Source organism: Pelobates fuscus, chromosome 4, assembly GCF_036172605.1.
Source record: "Pelobates fuscus isolate aPelFus1 chromosome 4, aPelFus1.pri, whole genome shotgun sequence".
NCBI lineage: Eukaryota > Metazoa > Chordata > Amphibia > Anura > Pelobatidae > Pelobates > Pelobates fuscus.
Genome location: NC_086320.1, coordinates 370,832,513 through 370,852,468, shown reverse-complemented (window position 1 = coordinate 370,852,468; position 19,956 = coordinate 370,832,513). Strand labels below are relative to the sequence as shown.

Here is a 19,956-nt window from a genome sequence, read left to right as displayed (position 1 = left end):
TAACTTCTCCATACAAATACAAAAATATAAGTCCTGCGCTCACTCCCATCACTCCTGGGCGGCAGCAACGACCACCCCTCTCTGTCTCATTAGAGATATCTTTGCCAGAAGCTCAAGGAAGCAAGGTGAAGGGTCAGTGTAGGGCCCACCTAGGGGGGTCTGCCTTGGCGTTGGCAGGCGGGCATTCCCTCCAATGGCCATTGGAGAAACTAAATAACTTCTCCATAGCTTTTTAGATGCGATGAAGTTGTTTTAACCTTGATATATATTCATTACTCGGCAGTGAAGAATTTTTATTTTTCCTTAATTTCTACTAATTCGTGATATAAATCCACTTACAACAAAAACTCACGCTGTAGTGTATATAGGTGTAAATGCCTCTTGTGCGTCTGACAGTTTGTCAGTATGGAGAGTAAGCTCTTGGAACTACACAGTTGTTACACGTCCGGTGACAGTTACTAATTACAGATGCCAAGGCCAGCTCGCCTGAGTGTCACTTTACAGAGGAGAACATTTCACCTATACATTATAGCAGCTAAATTGTTAGCAAATGTATAGATAGAATGAAACGTATGACTATACATTTTGTTTACATCTGTGCGCTACGTCCCTCCCCCATCTATTCCAAGATCTATGGGTAACTGTATCTTAGCTGTGTGTGTTTATATACACACATACTGGTTATACATTGACAGGTGTTTTCCTCAAAAACAGTGTTAGGCCTTTATTTAAGCTTACAATCCCCATCAGTTTATTAGTGTGAAAGAATTGTGAATGGCAGTTTAACATAAAAAAAAAACCTGTCTAAAAGTATGCAATGCCAGCAGCTAATCAGAATCTACGATTACCTAAGTTGTGCTGATTACCTCTCAGCATTCCACTGTACAGGGAAGATTATTTGGTTAAAGCTCACTATGCCGCCTAGAGGTTATTTATTCAATTAAAACATAGCTGAACAGATTATTAACACAAGGTTTGGGTTTTGTTAAGTGCTATATAATGGTGCCAACAACAGTCCTGATGACAGGCTCACTTTAAAAATGGGCTTGTTGGTCTTCCGAGCCATCCTCTTGCTGAGTTCTCTTGAGACAATTGATCATTGTCAGAATCTCACCTCGGACCCCTGTTTAAATAAATTAGTGACAAGCAAAATTTGGAATGTCCCGCATCCCCTGATCCCCAGCCACATGTCATTCTGTATTGGTGGTGTTCCATGATGTGACACAGAACAAAATTCCCTTCCTGCGTCTAATTGAAGTGACTCATGCTTTTACCACGGTGTTCTGAAAAACAAATGTAGCGCATATTGGTATGAAAAGCTGCAATCACCTCTTACAGCTAAATGGCTTATGCCTCGCTTGCTCCCGCTTCCTGTGGAGGCTGGAGATATGCATTAAATTAGCAGTTTATTTGATACATTTGCTACAATGTAAAGTGAATGCAAAAGTAGATGAATTGACACGAACGCTCTGATTATCATTCGGTCGCCTACCTGCTCTGTATTTGACATCCTTTATAGCACTAATCTGATATTAAATATATATTTATAAAATAGTTAGAGCTTACAAGCAGATCGATGTCATAAAATATCCCTAGATTTGTCAGGAGGGCCCAAGTAGAAGAGTTATCTGAGTAAACATTTGTGTTACGTGACCTTTTGCTACATTTTCTGTGTAGAAGGAAGCTGTGGGGAGGGGTTAGCCTGTGTATGTTGTAAATGTGTTAGGTTGCTGTGAGTGCTGTGTCTGTGTGTGTGTGTTTTTACTGTGTGTAATGGCTGTGTGTGAAGTGTGTGGTTAGCTGTGTGTGTGAAGTAGATGTGTGGTGTGTATGTGTGTGGGGGTGGCGGCTGGCTGTGAGTGATCTGTGTATTTTTCTGTGTGTGTTGTGCTTGTTTTGGCTGTGTGTGATGTGTGGGCATCTCCCTACACTGTGAATCCCAGCCTCGAGGGGTACAAAATTTGCTAAAAAATCTCTCTCCACAAAGTCAGGTTTTGGATATCTCTGTCTATAAGTTTGCAAATTAGAGCAGATAATTTGTAAAATATGTGATGAAAATAAGCAGCGAATCAAGGAGCAGAGGTAAACGCATCCTGGGTTACATTCCATTAAACAGGTAATCTAGATATGTATCACCCTGGGAATTGTAAAATCGTTGCTAGGTGAATAGCCCATTCCATATTGTAATCACCCAGGAGTGCTAATCAAATGACACAATTACTGCTCTTCAGAGAAACCTCAGTTTGTCTTCAATATAGTATTAACGTAATCATCTGTGTTTACGAAAACTGTAACTACTACTTACTAGTACGAAAAATCACATTTACTTCCGATAACCTTCAAATTCAGTCCGTCATCCCCGGTTACTTAGACTGAAGTAAACAAATCCAAAACACCTTTTTTCCCAATGCAGAAATTTTTGCAGATATGAAGATAGACAGCTCTACTATATGACCTACAAGTTGACCTTCAAGATCTTAATAGATGTTCGGTGACAGTACCTTCAGCAAGAGCTAAGTAAGGATAAAGCAGTCCTTTAATGATCCACATGGGGCCTATAAAGGCGTAATTAAACAACCAGCATCATAAAGAGACTTTACATCTGGTCTCGATTGTTTCATGTGCTGTCATAACCATCTCTCGGTTGTGCTGTACGAAAATCAATCTGACATTCTTGTTCTGACATATAGAAGCATATTTAGATTACATGCGATATTGGGACAGGCAAGTTATTGAAAACAATGCCAATCCTAAAAAGAACAGTGATTGTTTTTTACGCAAGATGAGCTTTGCTCTCCTAAATGCAAACATTTATCTATCTCCCTTAGTTACAGAACTCCATATATTAGCTAGATTCCAACTTGTATGTTACTTAGGTGTGGCAGAACCAACCTTGCCACTGTGCACTGGAGGAGCCTGGTTGCCTGCCTGCTGCCTTTTGACTATGGACCGGCATTTAAATACTTTATTTTCCTATGCAGAAAGGTCTATTCATGTATTTCTGCCCTGGCGTTCGGTAGATTCTCGGATTTACTGAATGAACTCATTTAACCCAGATAGCTATGCCATGGAGCCTATTCGTGTAATAAAAGACTTTGGCTGCATGGCAATTGAACTGTATGTGTGTGGTCTGATCGCCATTCAGTAATAATGTGCGCTCAGACCTAAGCTATCTGGGGATATGTTGCATGTCTGTATTTTATGTAATAAATGTAACCTTGTGTATTTTATTGTATTTTACTGTATTTTTACTGCCATATGCTTAATGGAGTTTTGCCTCTGTCCTTGGAGATAATTGGATTACTTCTCAATTATCTCCAGGATAGAAGACTCTGTGGAACTGGTTTTGGGCAGAAAAGCCATGCTTCATTTGGTCACAAAGGACTTCGATCTATCTTTTGAACCAATGGACCAATTTGGATGATTGTGACATATGTTTGTATTTGGAGTATGCTGATTCGGTTTATGTGAATGTGATGCATACTTTCAAAGTTATGAAAAATGTGGAAAAACGGTATTCCTCTGCCTGTGACAATTATATTACCCATTGTGTTCAGTAATCATATCACAGGCAGAGGGGATGATTTTGTGTGGGAGTGTCTGTGTTTATTGTACGGATTGATTGGTTGTTCTGTAAAACCCTGTGGGCAGTACTATGTTTGTGGATTGGGAATAAAAGAGGCTGTATGTGCCAGTACAGTCAGATTCTGCTTGACCCTCAAAACAAAGTGTTGTCTCGTTATTGGGGGATTTGGACTGTATGCCGATTGCCAGGAGTGTAAGCGGATTGTATGCTTTTCCTGTTCGGCTGTTTCCAGAATTCGTGTAGTTTGCAGTTCGGGAGATTGGTGCTTACAGTAGCTGCCTGTGCATCTGGAAAAGGGAATATCACCGAAACTGTTTTTAACCTCTTGTGTGCAAAACGGTCCTTTACATTAGGTATCTAAAAGTTTTTTTTTCTCTATCCTAAGGTAGAGTTTTTATTTTTTATGATTACACCAATGTGCAGAAAATCAAGATCTCCACTCTTCCTTTTTATCGTTTTAATGCATTGTTTTTGAACACTAAATGCTTCCTCGGTCTGTTTGTTCATCCTGCCCCTCCTCAGATGGTCTATATTTAAATTTCTTACTGTCTGAAATCCATATTCGCTCGATAGGTAAAAGAGAAGAACTGAAGATACTTTGGTTCTGTGGCAGAAAACTCTTAGATTGGCAGGAATCCCACTAATGTAAAAATAAAACAAATATCCAAAAATACACCAGCCTATTCTTCTTGGGATTTCTACTCAGTGACTTTGAGTTGATTCGTTTCATCCTGTCATTCTAGAAATTCCTGTTAATTGCTTCCGCGAAGCCTTACCTTTGTCATCAGTGGTCGTTTCTGGTCTCTGTAAAGAGCTCTATAAATAAACCAAGGTCCTTATAGATTATGACAATGGAAGGTCCTATTAAAACGAGGAGATGCCCCTGAAATTCATGGCCCTGTTTATTTCTCAACAAGTTTTTAATCTGTTCGGGTCCCTCACCTTAATTAATAAATCACAGTCATTAAGTGAATCTATGGAATCAGACATGGTTTTTAAATTTATTTATTTTTTCACTGTATTCAACGTGTGATTCGAAGCCATAATAAGTTGATCTTAATTAACTCATTTTTAGAATTACATTTTGAAACGTATTATCACAGGGTATATAATAATCCCTTGGAACAAAATGAAAATCAATATTGTAACCATAAATAAAATAATATCTTTTTCTTCAAACTTGTTGTATTTGATGCTTTAGATCAGGGGTAGGCAACCTTCGGCACTCCAGATGTTTTGGACTACATCTCCCATAATGCTCTTACAGGCCACAATGCAGGCAAAGCATCATGGAAGATGTTGTCTGCAAAATCTGGAGTGCCGAAGGTTGATTACCCCCTGCTTTAGATGATTAATCAGTTCACTTCTAAGCACTTAAAGGGATATTTTAAGTATCATCACTGCTGTAGCTACCTGAATCTTCTTTACCCCAGTGCTGGCTGTTTCTCATTGTACGGCACAGTAGGTGCCTCACGCCTTGGAAATGTTTCCTTGACATGCCAGACAGAAAGGGGTGAATACTTTGTATTCTGGAAAATAAAATTGAAAATGGTTTCTTTAAAACCAGAGTGACTACACTCATAGCGTGATAAGCACTGCAACAAGCTGTAGTGGGTATGGTGCTTTAAGTGTCCCATTTTGGAATGATTTATTGTATGCCCCATAATCACTAGGCATATATGGTTACAGATTTGCCTAAAATATCATGAGACATTTAGAATTTACATATGATGCCAGATTATGCCAGAACAAAGCTGTTTGGAATGTGTCCTTCTCTGCAAAGTTGCAATTCCTTTTTAATTCACGCCATCTGCAGAGTCAATGTCAGCCATAACTGTGCTATAAGAATTTCACATGTATCTGTCTATTTACTGGTTGTTTTAAACAGACTGACCTATACAAGTGTGAGATACATTTATCATAACGTTTATATTAATTTTACTAAAAGGAACCAGAGAAAAGGAGATGATAATTATTCAGATTGTTCCTTTTTGTCTAACGGCTTTTTTGTTAAAACACAGAGGGTAATGTTTATCAAGACAAAATTCTAAAATTAGTTAGTTTACGTGGCAATTGCTCCTAAGATACATGTAGTCCCATAATAGTATCAGTTTTGCCTTGCTCGATGTCGAGTGTTGCCCAATATTCACTTATTGGAAATCCATGCAAGCCAGAAAGCTTCAACTCTTAGATTCCACGGCTGACGTTCCCATAATGTGGAACTTTCATATATATGAGTTTCAGGGTTTTTACGTCAGTCTCAGAATCATCAGTCTATTGCTGTTTCTTTTGTACATTACACAGTCAGTGAAGACTCTCAGGCCTTTCCCTTTACATCCATCCCTCATGAAATTGCTGCTTAAGGAAAAGGTACATTTGTATTTGTTAGGCATCATAAACATTTTCCACCACGATTAGAAGATACAAAACAATCTTGGTCATGATTTTTAGCGTAGCCTACGATATTTCTCAGAGAAATGTCATTTAGTCTATAGCTCTCTCTAGCCACCTCCTTGGTTTTGCACCCCTCCCTGTCACAGGTGCCTTATCCCAGGGCCCTATTTAGCTTTGTACTGCAGACAACCCCAGATTACATTTTTACCCCAAGTAAGTTTCTAATTGAGCAGACATTAGGCTGTGAGAGTAGGACCTGCCAAAGATGGGGTACATTGGCGTTGTCGCAGGCTTATGAAATGTATGATCATTTAATGTAACTAAACCCCCATTATTATGTGTTTGCCTAGATTAGGTATTTTAAAAAAAAACTAACAAAACCGAAGTTGTCGTTTAGTGGATAAGGGAGTGCGCTGGATCTTCTATTGTATTGTCTAACTCTCTCTTTAACTCGGCACCCTGGCCTATCTAAAGGGCTTCTATGCTACGCCGTGATTGCATAGGAACTTCCAATAGGCTCACGGCAATAGGCGTATTTTCCTTTGATGTAAGGGTTGTTCAATTAAATTAAGAGGGCAGGAGTTGCCAGTACATGAGCAAAGTTTCTTATAGTCCATGGACAAACTTATAATTAGTTTCACTCATAATGGAGTTAGGTATTTAGAAATCCTTCTATGACTACAAAGTGACACTCTTGGCCACTTTGGTGACTGTGTAGCCTGTCCCATCTTGCCCTGAATACTTAGGATCTTGTGTTGGGGGCATTGGACAGAGAGTAGGTGGTACCTCAGGTCTCTTCCTCAATCTAGAGAAGATATCTTTGATTAGGAGACCACGCAACCAGCATTCGACCTGGAGCCACTGGGTCAAACCCAGAAACATAACAGATGTGCAAATCAAACTAGGAAATTTATGATTGAAATATATTTTGGATAAACATAGTATTTTTCTCTTCAGTGCTAAATGTTTTAAAGAAACACAGAAGTCCATTTAAAAAGTAATAGTAACTATATGTCCAAGAATTATGAGGTCATCGTGCTCTGAATGCCTTCAGTGCGACAATGTTTTGGCAGTTTACTTTAAATATGTGCTTTCCACCTTGTTTTGCAGATTTGAAGAAAGACGACTTGCTATATCTCATTCTAGTTTATTTAATAAAAAAATGAAAAAAGTTATTTTGCATGCTCTAATTATTTCAGTTTAAAAGGGCAAAATGATTCAGGCTCTACCTTCTTCATAGCAAGAATGAAATATTAAGGACGTTGCTATGGATTTAAAATGTATCTAGTGCATCAAGCTTTTAATGGCAATGTTCTTAGCGATCTCACATCTTCGGTTTATCGGCTTGTTTGTAAAGTAAACGCTGAGTTGCTGTGATCTCATTTTCTTCCAAACAATGATTTGGAAACTGTTACTATGGCTTCCTATGAAAATTCTGCAGGTTTTGTGATTAAGGTTGCCACCTTTTCAGAAAGAAAAAAAATTACAGGCCAGTGAGTTATTTTTGACTCTTCTTTGCCACAACATTTTCACACAATATTGAAAGAGTTCTATCCTTAAAGATGCCTAGAATGTAGAGAAATAGCATTTGTTATATTCTCATGTCCATGTCATCATCTTACCATCTATTGTTCCCAAGGCAAAGAGCCATTGTGGTATTTATTTATATTTTAAATTCTCAAGTTGAGGTATCATAGCTAAAAGGAAAGGGACTCCCTTAAAGGAACACTATAGCATTAGAAATACAAATAGGAATAACACTATAGGAATTAATAAAATCATTGTTTTACTTACTCCCTCGGCACGGCTCACCTCTCATTGAGGAAGCATGGCCTCCTCCAGCGATGGTCCAAATCCAACGCTTTTAATAGAGGAGCACTCGGGATCTGGTGCGCATGTCTGGTGAGTTTTACGTGCATCCAAGCTTGCTCGTAGGAAAACATTGAGTCATTATTTTCTGTGAGTTTCCAAGTCACGTAACGACTAGTGCAATGGAAACACTTCTAATGACTGTCAGGAAGAGAGTCACTAGAGGTGGATTTAACAATGCATTGTGAATGTTTATAAAAAAAAACTGCATGGTTCTACATTGTAGGGTTAAAGCTAAAAGACCACAGTACCCAGATCTCTTAATTGAGAATACGTAGCCTGGGTACTAAACCCCTCCTGTTATTTAAATGTGCATATTTATTTGGGATAGTGCGTAAGTAACTCTTTTGCTTCTGTTCTATGTATTTAGGTTGATGAATACTATAGTCAATGTAATTTTGTTAGGACCGGGTCAGTACTTTCTCTTTCAGAGACCTCATTCTGTACAGCAGTTTGGCGCAGTGCAGACGGCTCCAGACCTACTTTATATACCTGGTTATGAAACCATTACTGTTATTGAGTGGTGACGCAGGTAAAATTGCTGTAAGGGGAAAACCTAATTTTCCTAAATTTTTCATGTTCAGAAATCTTAAAAAATGTTTATTATTTGAAATGTTTAGCGTCCAGGCACCCCGCATGTTTTTGTGCATGTTCAAAATATTTTGAAACTTGTTCTGTGACATTTCCTAAAAAAAAAAACCAAAACACACATTTTTTTGTTGGTCCTTTAAACAAGGATTTCTAACAGAAAACTATTAAACTAGTATAATATCCATTTTTTTTAATATGATAGATACTACCAAGGCACTTGCTCATGCACTCATTTCCTATCTCAATGACCACATCCCACGCATGCCCAGATTGTCCCCAATGACTGCTGATGGCAAGCTTTCCTTGTCTACCGCTGTTCTAACATCTCATTCTTTACTCTGTTCTTCCATATCTCAAAAGATTCTACAACGCCAGTACCTGGACACAAAGCTCTCCCCATCTGTGTCCCAGTCTATCTTGTTATGGCCTAATTGTATTTCCATTTAACCCCTTAAGGACACATGACATGTGTGACATGTCATGATTCCCTTTTATTCCAAATGTTTGGTCCTTAAGGGGTTTTAAAGTCCTTTGGTTTATAAAGGTCTCTGTGTGGTGATATCTATAATGTGATGATATAATGCATTAATAATACAATATGTATTAATCCTTAATATAATGAATGATAATGGACAGGGCTAAATACTTGGAGTCAAATCCATCGTTTCCAGTTGTGTATGTTGTACTGACTACCATCCTGCTGCTTGTTGTTCATCATAAATTTCCGAAGAAGAAAACACTGAAGTGATAGTTTTCATCACAGAGTAAGCAGACAGAGGTCACACTATTATCAAATACAAAATAGAAGTGTAATGAAAAAAAACAAACCAAGAGACAAAAAGCTTTTTTTTGACTATCTTTCTTAGTCTACCATTACATGCGCAAAGTTGCGAAAATAGATATCAGAGTTCTCCGGGACAAGTTGTGAAAGCCACCAGTATAATATATTTAGGATATGTGTATAGCTCTCCGGAAAAATACATTGATGTGCAATGTTCCGACTCACAAAGAAAACATTATTTTCCCATAATAATAGATTTTCATTGCATTTGTTTGTGCGCGTAAAGATAAAGTAATATATCTCTCTGCAATAAAACAAAAATAGTACAAATATCTAGCAGTTTACAGCAAAAAAAATCATAATGATAATTAAAACCAAGTTCTGTGCCAGAGGTGAAATGTTGTCGTTGAAAGATTAAAGTTTATTTTATCTAGGAATCCGTAAACGAGGCAGGATTTGAATATATTACAATATGTACCATCTGGACGATTTTGCAAGCTATCTCAGTGATAAAACTTTGTATAAATAGTATAAAAAGCTTGTCAATGTTTTTAGAAAAAAAGCCTTTAGTAGGAGAAACCTGCTTGAAATAGTGCAGCGTTATTGTTAGAAAAAAAAAGAAAACATAGCATAGTCTTTGCGATATACAAATAATCTCTGCATTGAAATTACGAAGGTTTCAATTAATATAGAGGGAAATTTCATATATATACATTTGAGACAAGTGAGAAAAGTTTGTGTCTAAGTGCTTACCCTTTCTTTTTATATATATAAATATATATATATATATATATATATATATATAAATATATATATATATATATTTAAATTTGCGATCCCCATATTAAAGGGACACTATAGTCACCAAAACAACTTCAGCTTAAAGAAGCAGTTTTGGTGTATAGATCATTCCTCTGAAGTCTCAAAGCTCAATTTTCTGCCTTTTGAGAGTTAAATCACCTTTATTTCTGTATATGCAGCCCTAACCACACCTCCCCTGGCTGTGACTGACACAGTATACAAGTTTTCCCCTGGACAGATAAGTAAGGGGGAGCATTACTGCTGCCCATGGTTAATAGGCTGAATTAAAAGTTGCAACAATGTTTCAAGATATGGAGGAGTTTTATGTGGAGCAGAGGGGAGGGGACTTACCAGTCAGCAGGAGCAGTTGAGGGACAGGGCTGATGGCTAGTGACGGCTGTGCTGGGCTCTTGGAAAATGTAATTGAGAAATGTCTGTTGGGCTCTCACCCAACAGCTGACAGTTTTATAATGTTTAAAACAGTTATATAATGTTATGTGATGGCTATTAAAACTGTGGCCGTTGCCCTTATCCACTTAAAATGGTGTACATTGTGTTATTGGAGGGCAGCGGTGGGAGATGGAGATAGGTCAGCAGTTGTGAATTTTTTTTTCACTTTCAATCAGATGTAATTTACTTTCAAAGTTTTTATCTCCTACACTGTAAGTTGATCTTTAATTACATACAGGGGGCTCATGCAGGGTCTAGCTAGCTATTAATAGAGCAGGAGATAAGAAATACTAAATTAAATAGCATTTGCAATAAAGGAAGTATAAACATTAGATGACTCTTTAAGGGAAGTGTTTAGGACGACTGTGTAAGTAACATGCAGGGAGGTGTGACTACGGCTGCATAAACAAAGTGATTTTAATCCTAAATGGCAGAGAATTGAGCAGTGAGACTGCAGGGGCATAATCTATACACCAACACTGCTTTATTAAGCTAAAGTTGTTTTGGTGACTATAGTGTCCTTTTAATGTTTCACATACCCAGTTTAAGTAAATCACCCCAAATACATTGTAACGAGTTGATGGCTAATTTTCAAAATGTAGGCTAAAAGGTTTGAAAAACGTACAACTTTTTTTTTACAGATTTTTCTTTTACTTAGATTCAGCTAATTTGAGATATGTTGGAATGTTATCTCCAACTCACCTTAACATACTGTTTTGTAAATAAAATCTCATTGGACATTGATGATGTTTAAGATTTCCAGTAACATGCATGTTAAATTGTATTAAATAGTCATGAGTCATGAATTATAAAGAAAACACCTGACTTGCAATTTTTTTTTAATTAAAAGCCTATTCTCTTCTTGTTTTACAGCAGTTTCAAATGCTATAAGTAAGAATTAGTACAGAAGGAGCAGGATGAAAATATGGCAGTCCTGTTGTTACCACCAGGTCCTGATAGCTTCCGCCGGTTCACCCCCGAATCCTTGGCTGCCATCGAGAAGCGCATTGAAGAGGAGCAGGCCAGAAGTGCCAAACAGGAGTACAGAGAAGATGACAACAACGAAGAATCAAAACCAAAGCCGCATCCTGATCTGGAGGCCGGCAAACAGCTGCCTCGTATCTACGGGGACTTTCCTTCAAACCTCATTGGACAACCCCTTGAGGATATCGACCCTTTCTACAGAAATAAGAAGGTACAATACAACTGTCAGTTCAGGGTGGGATGGGCCATAGCAGGGGTGTTGAGTTGCAATGTCCCATTGTATACGATTTATCTCAGAGCTGAGTTTGAGTTTGCCATGGGCCTTAAGTAGAATGCCAGATTATTCTGTGAGTGTTGTGTGTGTTTGCGTTTGGGGGAGAGTGTTGTGTGTGAACGTATGTGTAGTGGCTGAATGTTGTATGTAGAGGAGGCTGAGAGCTGTATGTGAGGGGAGTCTGAGTGTGCCTGCATATGCTGGTTAATTGTTGTATGGGGAGGTGTCTAAGGGTTGTCTATGTGTATCTAGAGGAGTCTGAGTGTGCCATAGTGTTTTGCGTGTGTAGTGCTTGTGTATGTTTTGCCATACTCCTTCTAACCTTTCCCTGGTGGTCTGGTGGGGGAGTATTGTTGTCTAAACCAATATCAGTGTAGATCACTTTAGGAGCTCCCTCTCGGTCTCGGCCCTCAGTCAATGACCCAGAGTGCTGGTTACGGCACTCTGGATGATTGAGGAAGCATTGGAGGACTATGATGAGGTCACAAAGTGATCTGCACCCGGCAGAGCTGGAGCATCTGGCCCAGCCAGGGGATGTGTGAGCCCGGGCCCTAGGCAGCCAGCTGGGCCCTATAGGTAATCCAGTCCTGATTCACCCACAATAAATACCATAGCAACAATGTGTCAGTGATTAAAGACATGATTGATATATTTTGTTTGGAATTACAATTTGGAAAATTTCCCGTACCTGGCCTAATTAATTCACTGCAATGTTTTCTGATGTTTTTTTCTAGACCTTCATAGTGCTAAACAAAGGAAAGACAATCTTCCGATTTAGTGCCACACCTGCTTTGTATATAATTAGTCCTTTCAATCCTATTCGAAGAGCTTCAATCAAAATTTTGGTACATTCATATCCTTTTATGTTGAATTGTGCTCAAGCGTATAATGCTGTCTTTGCTATAATCTCAGCTCTGAAACGTACAGGAGGCATCAAAATGAGCGGAGTTTCCACCTGTTATTTAGTGATAAATTATAAAAAAGATTCTATTTGTGACAAGCTATCTATCTGTAGATCGTATTGGGATTGAACTTCAAAATGGACATCTTGGGAATCACTTTCATAAATGTTTTGGTTAACATATTACCGCATTGTATTAAAGTATAGTTTTTATTGGGTATTTTTTGGAGATTACAAACAACGAACCTAATCAATGGCCGCACATTTTCAGGATTGCACCCATTTGAGGGAGAAAGGTGGTAAGGTTCAAGATGTACCATGGGCATTTTTAAACTAAATTCACATTCATTCTCTATTTTTGTTCTAAATTAGGGCAACTTGACAAACTTTCGTTCTCACATTTACATTATTTATTGATGAAGGATTGGAGTTTGCCATTCACGTTTTACTAGTCTGTCCAGTAAATCTGGTTGCAGGAGGACTTTATTGGGCTGCTAGACCTTGCCTAATAATGCTTATTATCACATACATTATGAAAATATTTAAGTTAAAAAAATTATTTTCTGTTGTTTTCCAAGCCATGTGCCATATGAAAGAGATTATTATATAAAGCACATCTAATAGCAAGCACCATACGGACATATCACGAAACAAAGTATTCACTCCATGGACGAACATGTCCGTTTGATTCGCGATTTAGAGTTCTATCCATGGCACCCCAAAAAAAAGAGATGATTAATGGGAAATAAGATCAATTGATGGCTAGAGGGCAGCCATTAAATTGTGATTTTATTCACAGATCAAGCGAGAAGTGACTAATAGAGTGAAAAAAGGAGAACCAGTAAAAAAAATAAAATATATATTTATACATTATATATTTACACTTTAATTTACTTGATCTGTGAACCAAATGGGCCTGTTGGTGTACTGAAAAATATATACTAAATATTTATATTGCATATGTTGTTTGCAGTACACCCGTTGACCCATTTGCACTCCATTTCGGTTTGTCCAAATCGTTTTCCCGAATATTTTTGCATGGACAATATTAGGACGGGTCTGATTATCTGTTAATTAAAATTAAACAAGCTCTGATGCACCGTCAGTCTAGATCAAGAGTATATCACTTGGGACATCATTCTCAGGTTGAAAATCACATTTTCATAGAGGTCTGTTTTCATTTTAACTTAGCATTAATTGGGAATGTCTACGTTCCCTTTTTCCATTTTGTGTATTTTGCAGTTTTTAAAATCAGTAGTTGCCATCTAACTCCTCCTGGTGTCATGGGATCACTGAATGGAAAGGTAAAAGGCGGGTAGGAGAGAATTAAAATGGCCTAGAGGAATAAGGATGAGTTACTAAATTCACACTACATGCTACAGTGTTTTCCTGCATCCCAGTTTGTGTTAATTTAACGACTTTATAATTTTTTTTTTTTTACCAAGCCCTGGCAATACTACCGCCATATAAACATACATATATTGAATAACTCTATGGCGTGTTTTGATGCACGGACCGTGAATGGAACATGTTTCTAAGTTATGAAGTATTTTATTCCCTTTGCAATTAATTAATCAGATCTTTGTTTACACTAGAGAGTTCCTATTTGTGTGTGAGCATTATTAGTGAAATTGTGTTGGAGACTAGGATGGCCGATAATGTGTGCAGATCTTGTATACAAAGAATCAAAAACAAGATTGAAAATTAAAATTTACCCCCAGCAGCTGTAAGACTACAATTTACAGTATATTTTGCCAGTCTAAAGGATCACAGAAGGTGTAGTTCTGCGCAATAATTTGTCCAGCAGTATTAAAAAAGCAAGTTGTTTTTTAACTCCTCTTCTAATCTTTGACTAAATTAAATGTAGACCTTTATGTAATTTGTAATTATTCATCCCCACACACCCAGGGCATCTCTTTGCCTCTTTCTCAATTCAGGGCCCTAAATTAAAAACCTGCATCCTTCCAAAGTTCCTTACATACAGAACTGCATTATAGCAGACAGGGAGCGTGGCGGGAGGAGCAGGGCTCTCTATGTAAGACTTGTTTGCAGGAATTCAGCAATCAACACATTGAGGTAAATAAGCTGTGAACTTGATAAGTTTAAAAAAAAAAAAAACAAGATTTAAAAAATAAATAAATAAAATATCCAAGTACGGTTAATTATACATTTCTGGCAAAATGTCTGCAGCCATTTCAATGCTTCCATTGTTATTTTCTAAAGTGTGAACTGGGGAATTCAATGTGAATTTGAACTCTAAACAAAATCCAATATTTTCAGTTTAGCTAAAGTTTGAAATTCACTCTGAATTCACATTTTTTAGCCAGTTAAAGGGACACTCCAGACTCATAGATCACTTCAGCTTGGTGAAGTGTTTTATGTGTGAGGAGCGGGTCCTCTTTTTTCAGTTTACAAAAAGTGCAGATTTCAATAGAAATTAGCTCTTTTATATATGAACCTTGTTACAACCCCCGGCTGTCAATCAGACAACCATTCCTGTTACTTCCTGGTTTGTTTAGCTCAGTGGAACTAAACTCAAGAGGCAACAATTGCCCAGAGCACCTACCTTGCAAAGACTTATCATTGAGCTGCACTGGGAAATCTGTGATTGGACAGCCACAGAAAGTATTGGAGGAGTTAGAAGGGGAGGGATCTGCAGCTTTTGCAAGCTGTTTTTAGATATACTCCAATGCACCTCCCTCCCCCCCCCCCCCCCCTACACACACACAATGTATGTTTCCATTGGGGATATGTCTATTAAATAGTGTTTTTACATTTTTTGTATTTTCTATTTTGGGCAGTGTAGTGTTTCTTTAAGGCCTTGAATTAATACGCTTTTCAAATTATTAAATATTGTTAGCAAAACTTTCAAAATTATGTATCTACCGAAGTCAATATTAAAGTCTTAGGATTTTTTGGTACATAAATAATTTGGTAAGATGGAAAATTTGAATCAGTATTGGGTCGTTTAGAAAGCTTACTAAATCAAGGCCTTAATTAGATAAACGTTGGCATTTAGTGAATAACTCTGCATGAATTCTCTCAGAATTTCTGTCAAATCTCACTTTGGTGGATAATCCTGTTTGAATTACATTTGAAAGTAAGCAAAGTCACATTTTAATTTTTGATATGTGCAGAGGCAGAATGCCACCAAGTTTGCAAGTCAATAAAATCCCCAAATGAGGTTTTAAAATGTTTATACAGTTGACATAAAATTAAGAAATTACCTGTTCTTCCATCTGACTACAAATGACATAATCAGTACTTGCACACACGCAGCCAACACATAAATACAGGCTGCAATCTGTCTGTGTTGTCATTTCATCTCCAATGACACAAAAGACACGCAGTGAAGACCTATTCTTCCTAAAAAGCAGAATCTTTGAAAAAAAATAAATAAATATTAAATAAAATAAAAAAAATAATTACAGAATCTTTTTTACGTCTAAAATGATGCATGCGGTTCCATGAGTGTATTTGGGGCACAAAATATAAGAGCAACATATTCATTGCATGTTGTTATTTTAAAATGTAGAAAATGTAGAAATTGGTCAAATACCGTTCATATTGGTATTTGGAAGGAATCTGCTGAAATTTGGGGGAATGCAAATTCATTAAAAGTTAGTACAGTACATACAGATACCCACATACAGTAAGTACTAATACCTGACTTAAGCCATGGAGCTGAAATATGTAGGGTACTCCTGGCTGTGCTGCTATTGCAGACTGCTTATATATTCATATTATCCTCCATCTTCAGGATTTTTCTTAAAGAAAAATATATTATTATAAGGGCTTACAAACTTGTCAAACATGTCTGCTTCATCTGTCTTGTGCTTTATTTAAACAAAGAGAAACGTTTTCTCAGATTGCTTTGAAGTGTATTCAAAGAATTAGGTGATTATACATATATATTTCAATATTGTACAAAGCTTTCGGAAGCTTTTTAGCTCGCTTTGCTAGAATACATTATTAGAAAGGGAAAACAGGAAAGGAGTTTGTTTTCCTTTATTGGACTCACCCAAGCAGTTCTAAGGTGGGCTTCGGATCACTGCCCACCAAACATTAAGACAGTTTACTCGTAGTACAGATAAGGACTGAAAATCCAGCCTCATTACCCAGTATTCAGGGTTCATTGATCCAAGTACTTCTGAGCAACTGTAATCACTTTATAAAATAAAATACATCAACACCTGTAAAGTAAGAACATAAAAACGTTTGAACGCACTTTAAATGAAGATAGATCTACCGAGTGAAATCCACGAATGAAGATATGTTTTGTGCGTATTTCACATTCATTTGCAGTCAATGGAAGCATTTGTTTCAATATTGTGAATACACAACTCTTTCCATCGTCTTAAAATACACTTAAAAAAACAAAAGGAGTGTCAACGCTAGTCTGGCTTAGCCTTCTATTTAGGATTTTGTACTTATCAGTTAGTTTTTAAATACGTATATAAAGCTGTTAATTTCATCCATAAACCCATTACAAGTGATAGGACAGACTGCGACAAGAGTAACCATGGACATTTATCCAGCCTATTCCTACTCAAACCATTGGTGGGGTCTAAGTTGGTGTGGAGTATCTGCACCTCCTGTTGACATATTCTGAAATGAACTAATATGATGAAGCTCTATCACATCAGGGTTTGGTATGGAGATTTCTGATAGCAATCTAGATTCTTTGGCACAAATGAAGATGGGTGGAAGGTTTAATGTAGACTGGGGAGGGGGTAAGTTGTACGATTACTATGTTAAAGCACGTCTCAGGCGCTAATTACTTTTCTTCCCCAAATCATAATTCAGTCGTTATTTAGGAGAGGGTGAGACTCTTGCTTTATAACAATTGAAGAAGTAATTTGATCTCAAACAGCTATCAATCTGCCCACCACTTCATTACATAAACCACAGTTAGGTTCTCTTTGATGATTTGTCTTCCTAACAAAGACTACCGACAGGAAGGAATGCAAAACATGGGTGATGGAGCAGACCCTATCTTGCCTATCCAAGTTGCCTATCCTAATGATAATACATTTTCAGTACTCCCTGCGAACCGGCATGTTAGTAGACTGCTCCATCGTTTAATAGCACAGCAATGTTATTTACGGTAGCTAAAAATTAAATCTAAAACAGCAGAATGTATTTATTTTTATGTATATATAAAATGTTTATAATGAACAAACTTTGATGTATTTTCCTTAACATGTTATCCATACATTGTTCAGTATGTTTATAATGTGCACTATTTTAACAAACTGTGTGTTTATGGCCATGTCTGACCCAGGACCATGGGGCAAGTATGTTGAGTAAGTATCATACCTTTTTCTATATTATCATTTTTTTAAATTCAGTTTGTTTAATGCCCCATCAATATAATATCAAACTTCCTTTACAATGTTGTTCAAAGATGTCCCATAGTTCCATGATGCTGTTTTTATTGTGGGTTGTTAAATATTACACTAAACTTTGAAAATTCGTATTAAATGATATCATTGATGATATTACCGTATCACAGGAAACTGGAAGTGAAGAGAAAAATATTGTTTAATAATGTTGTCAAAAGACTGTACATATGACTTAGTTGATGCCTCGATGAATCCAGCTTTTAAAATGATCTCTTTGAAATAAATATTTAATGAGGAGTAAACCTTCAGAGGTTTCTTAAAGGGAAACTCCAGTGCCAGAAAAACGATCCGTTTTTCTGGCACTGGAGGGTCCCTCTCCCTCCCACCCACCAATCCCCGGTTACTGAAGGGGTGAAAACCCCTTCAGTGACTTACCTGGGACAGCGGCGATGTCCCTCGCCGCTGTCTCCGCGACGCTCCTCCTAGTGATTACGTCGGCCGGTGGGCGAGACTGATCTCGCTCACCGGCCGAGGAGACCTAATGCGCATTGCGCATTACGTCTCCCCATAGGAAAGCATTGAAAAATCATTTCAATGCTTTCCTATGGGGTTTTGAGCGACGCTGGAGGTCCTCACACAGCGTGAGGATGTCCAGCGACGCTCTAGCACAGGAAACCTGTGCTAGAACCCAGGAAGTGACCTCTAGTGGCTGACTAATAGACAGCCACTAGAGGTGGAGTTAACCCTGCAATGTAAATATTGCAGTTTATGAAAAACTGCAATAATTACACTTGCAGGGTTAAGGGTAGTGGGAGTTGGCACCCAGACCACTCCAATGAGCAGAAGTGGTCTGGGTGCCTACAGTGTCCCTTTAAGGTTCCACCTCTATCCAGATCTTCCTTTACATTTTCAAAGAGCCCTTCCTGAATGCAACGCAAACCTTTGTTCTTGATTTTAATGAGGAGATAGCTCCAGGAGTTTCTTAAAAACTTGTTGGGTGGGTTCTCTGAGGACCTAACACCAAAAGTCTGAAGAAGACCTGTGGTGATAAATTAATTGGGAGCACAATAGCACAAGTGCCATGCAGACCAATATTAAAGTCATCCATTAAGGCCCGTCTTCAGTAGTTCCATGAAGAATTCTATGAGAAGCAGGCTCAAGAAATGTAATATTGATGTTGATAAGTTCTATGAAAAGTTAGTGCCCTGTGTTCTATAATAAAACAATGAATTTCCTAAAAAAAAAAAACACCTTGATGATTCATTATATCAAACGCATTATGCAGAATAGAATAAACCTTAAAAATTTGAGAACATTAACATACCAATTTTGTATATGGGAATTACAATATATATATATATATCTATATATCTCACCTTAATATACGGTACTTTAAATCACATTTTTGTTATTATTTCTTGTTATAAATCTTGGCTTTCATTGTAGGAACAATGAAAGGGTATCGTTTTACTATTATCTACATCACTTACTACTGCTAGATCAATATGTTATTAATGTCCATTTCTTTTTTTACACTTCCTAAGTTTGTAGACGTATGACTGAATGATTTCACTGCTTATATAATTGCATATTTAATACTATTTCACAGTTTACAGCAACCCTCTAGATGTGTTATACTAAAATGGAACTGGAATGCCAAAGAGTGTGCTATGTTTTATTTAATTCCTACTTTGAATTGTGACTTTTATACTGTGTTCTAATGAAATGCTTTGCCAGGGTGTTCTTGTCTTGTGAGCTACACGTATCACGTAAGTAGCCTTAACTCTCGCACTGTACACCCATGCTGTTGCTGAACTCACAGGTCATGCTACATCACAAGCTAACCACATCCGGGACTTAAACTACCATCATTCCAGGCGTAAAATGCTTAAAATGCCTGAGATTTCCTAATAGCAAGTCCTAAAAGATTCATAATCATTGCTTTGTTTTTGTCTTAACTTGAATTTTTGAGTGGTAAAT

The 19,956-nt window shown here is 37.4% G+C and overlaps 1 protein-coding gene across 3 annotated transcripts in view; it reads left to right on the top strand.

Moving 5' to 3' along the window:
- Positions 1-19,956, top strand: part of LOC134609180 (sodium channel protein type 4 subunit alpha-like) — a 362,813-nt gene that overhangs the window by 64,006 nt on the left and 278,851 nt on the right. For 2 of the 3 annotated variants that reach the window (XM_063452712.1, XM_063452711.1), the window contains exon 1: positions 17,849-17,937. In XM_063452712.1, coding sequence (XP_063308782.1) covers positions 17,858-17,937 — 80 coding nt within the window. In that variant the 5' untranslated portion in view covers positions 17,849-17,857. Of the gene's footprint in view, positions 1-11,345; positions 11,668-12,464; positions 12,584-17,847; positions 17,938-19,956 lie in introns of those variants that run through there. The other variant, XM_063452713.1, reaches the window with a different exon arrangement.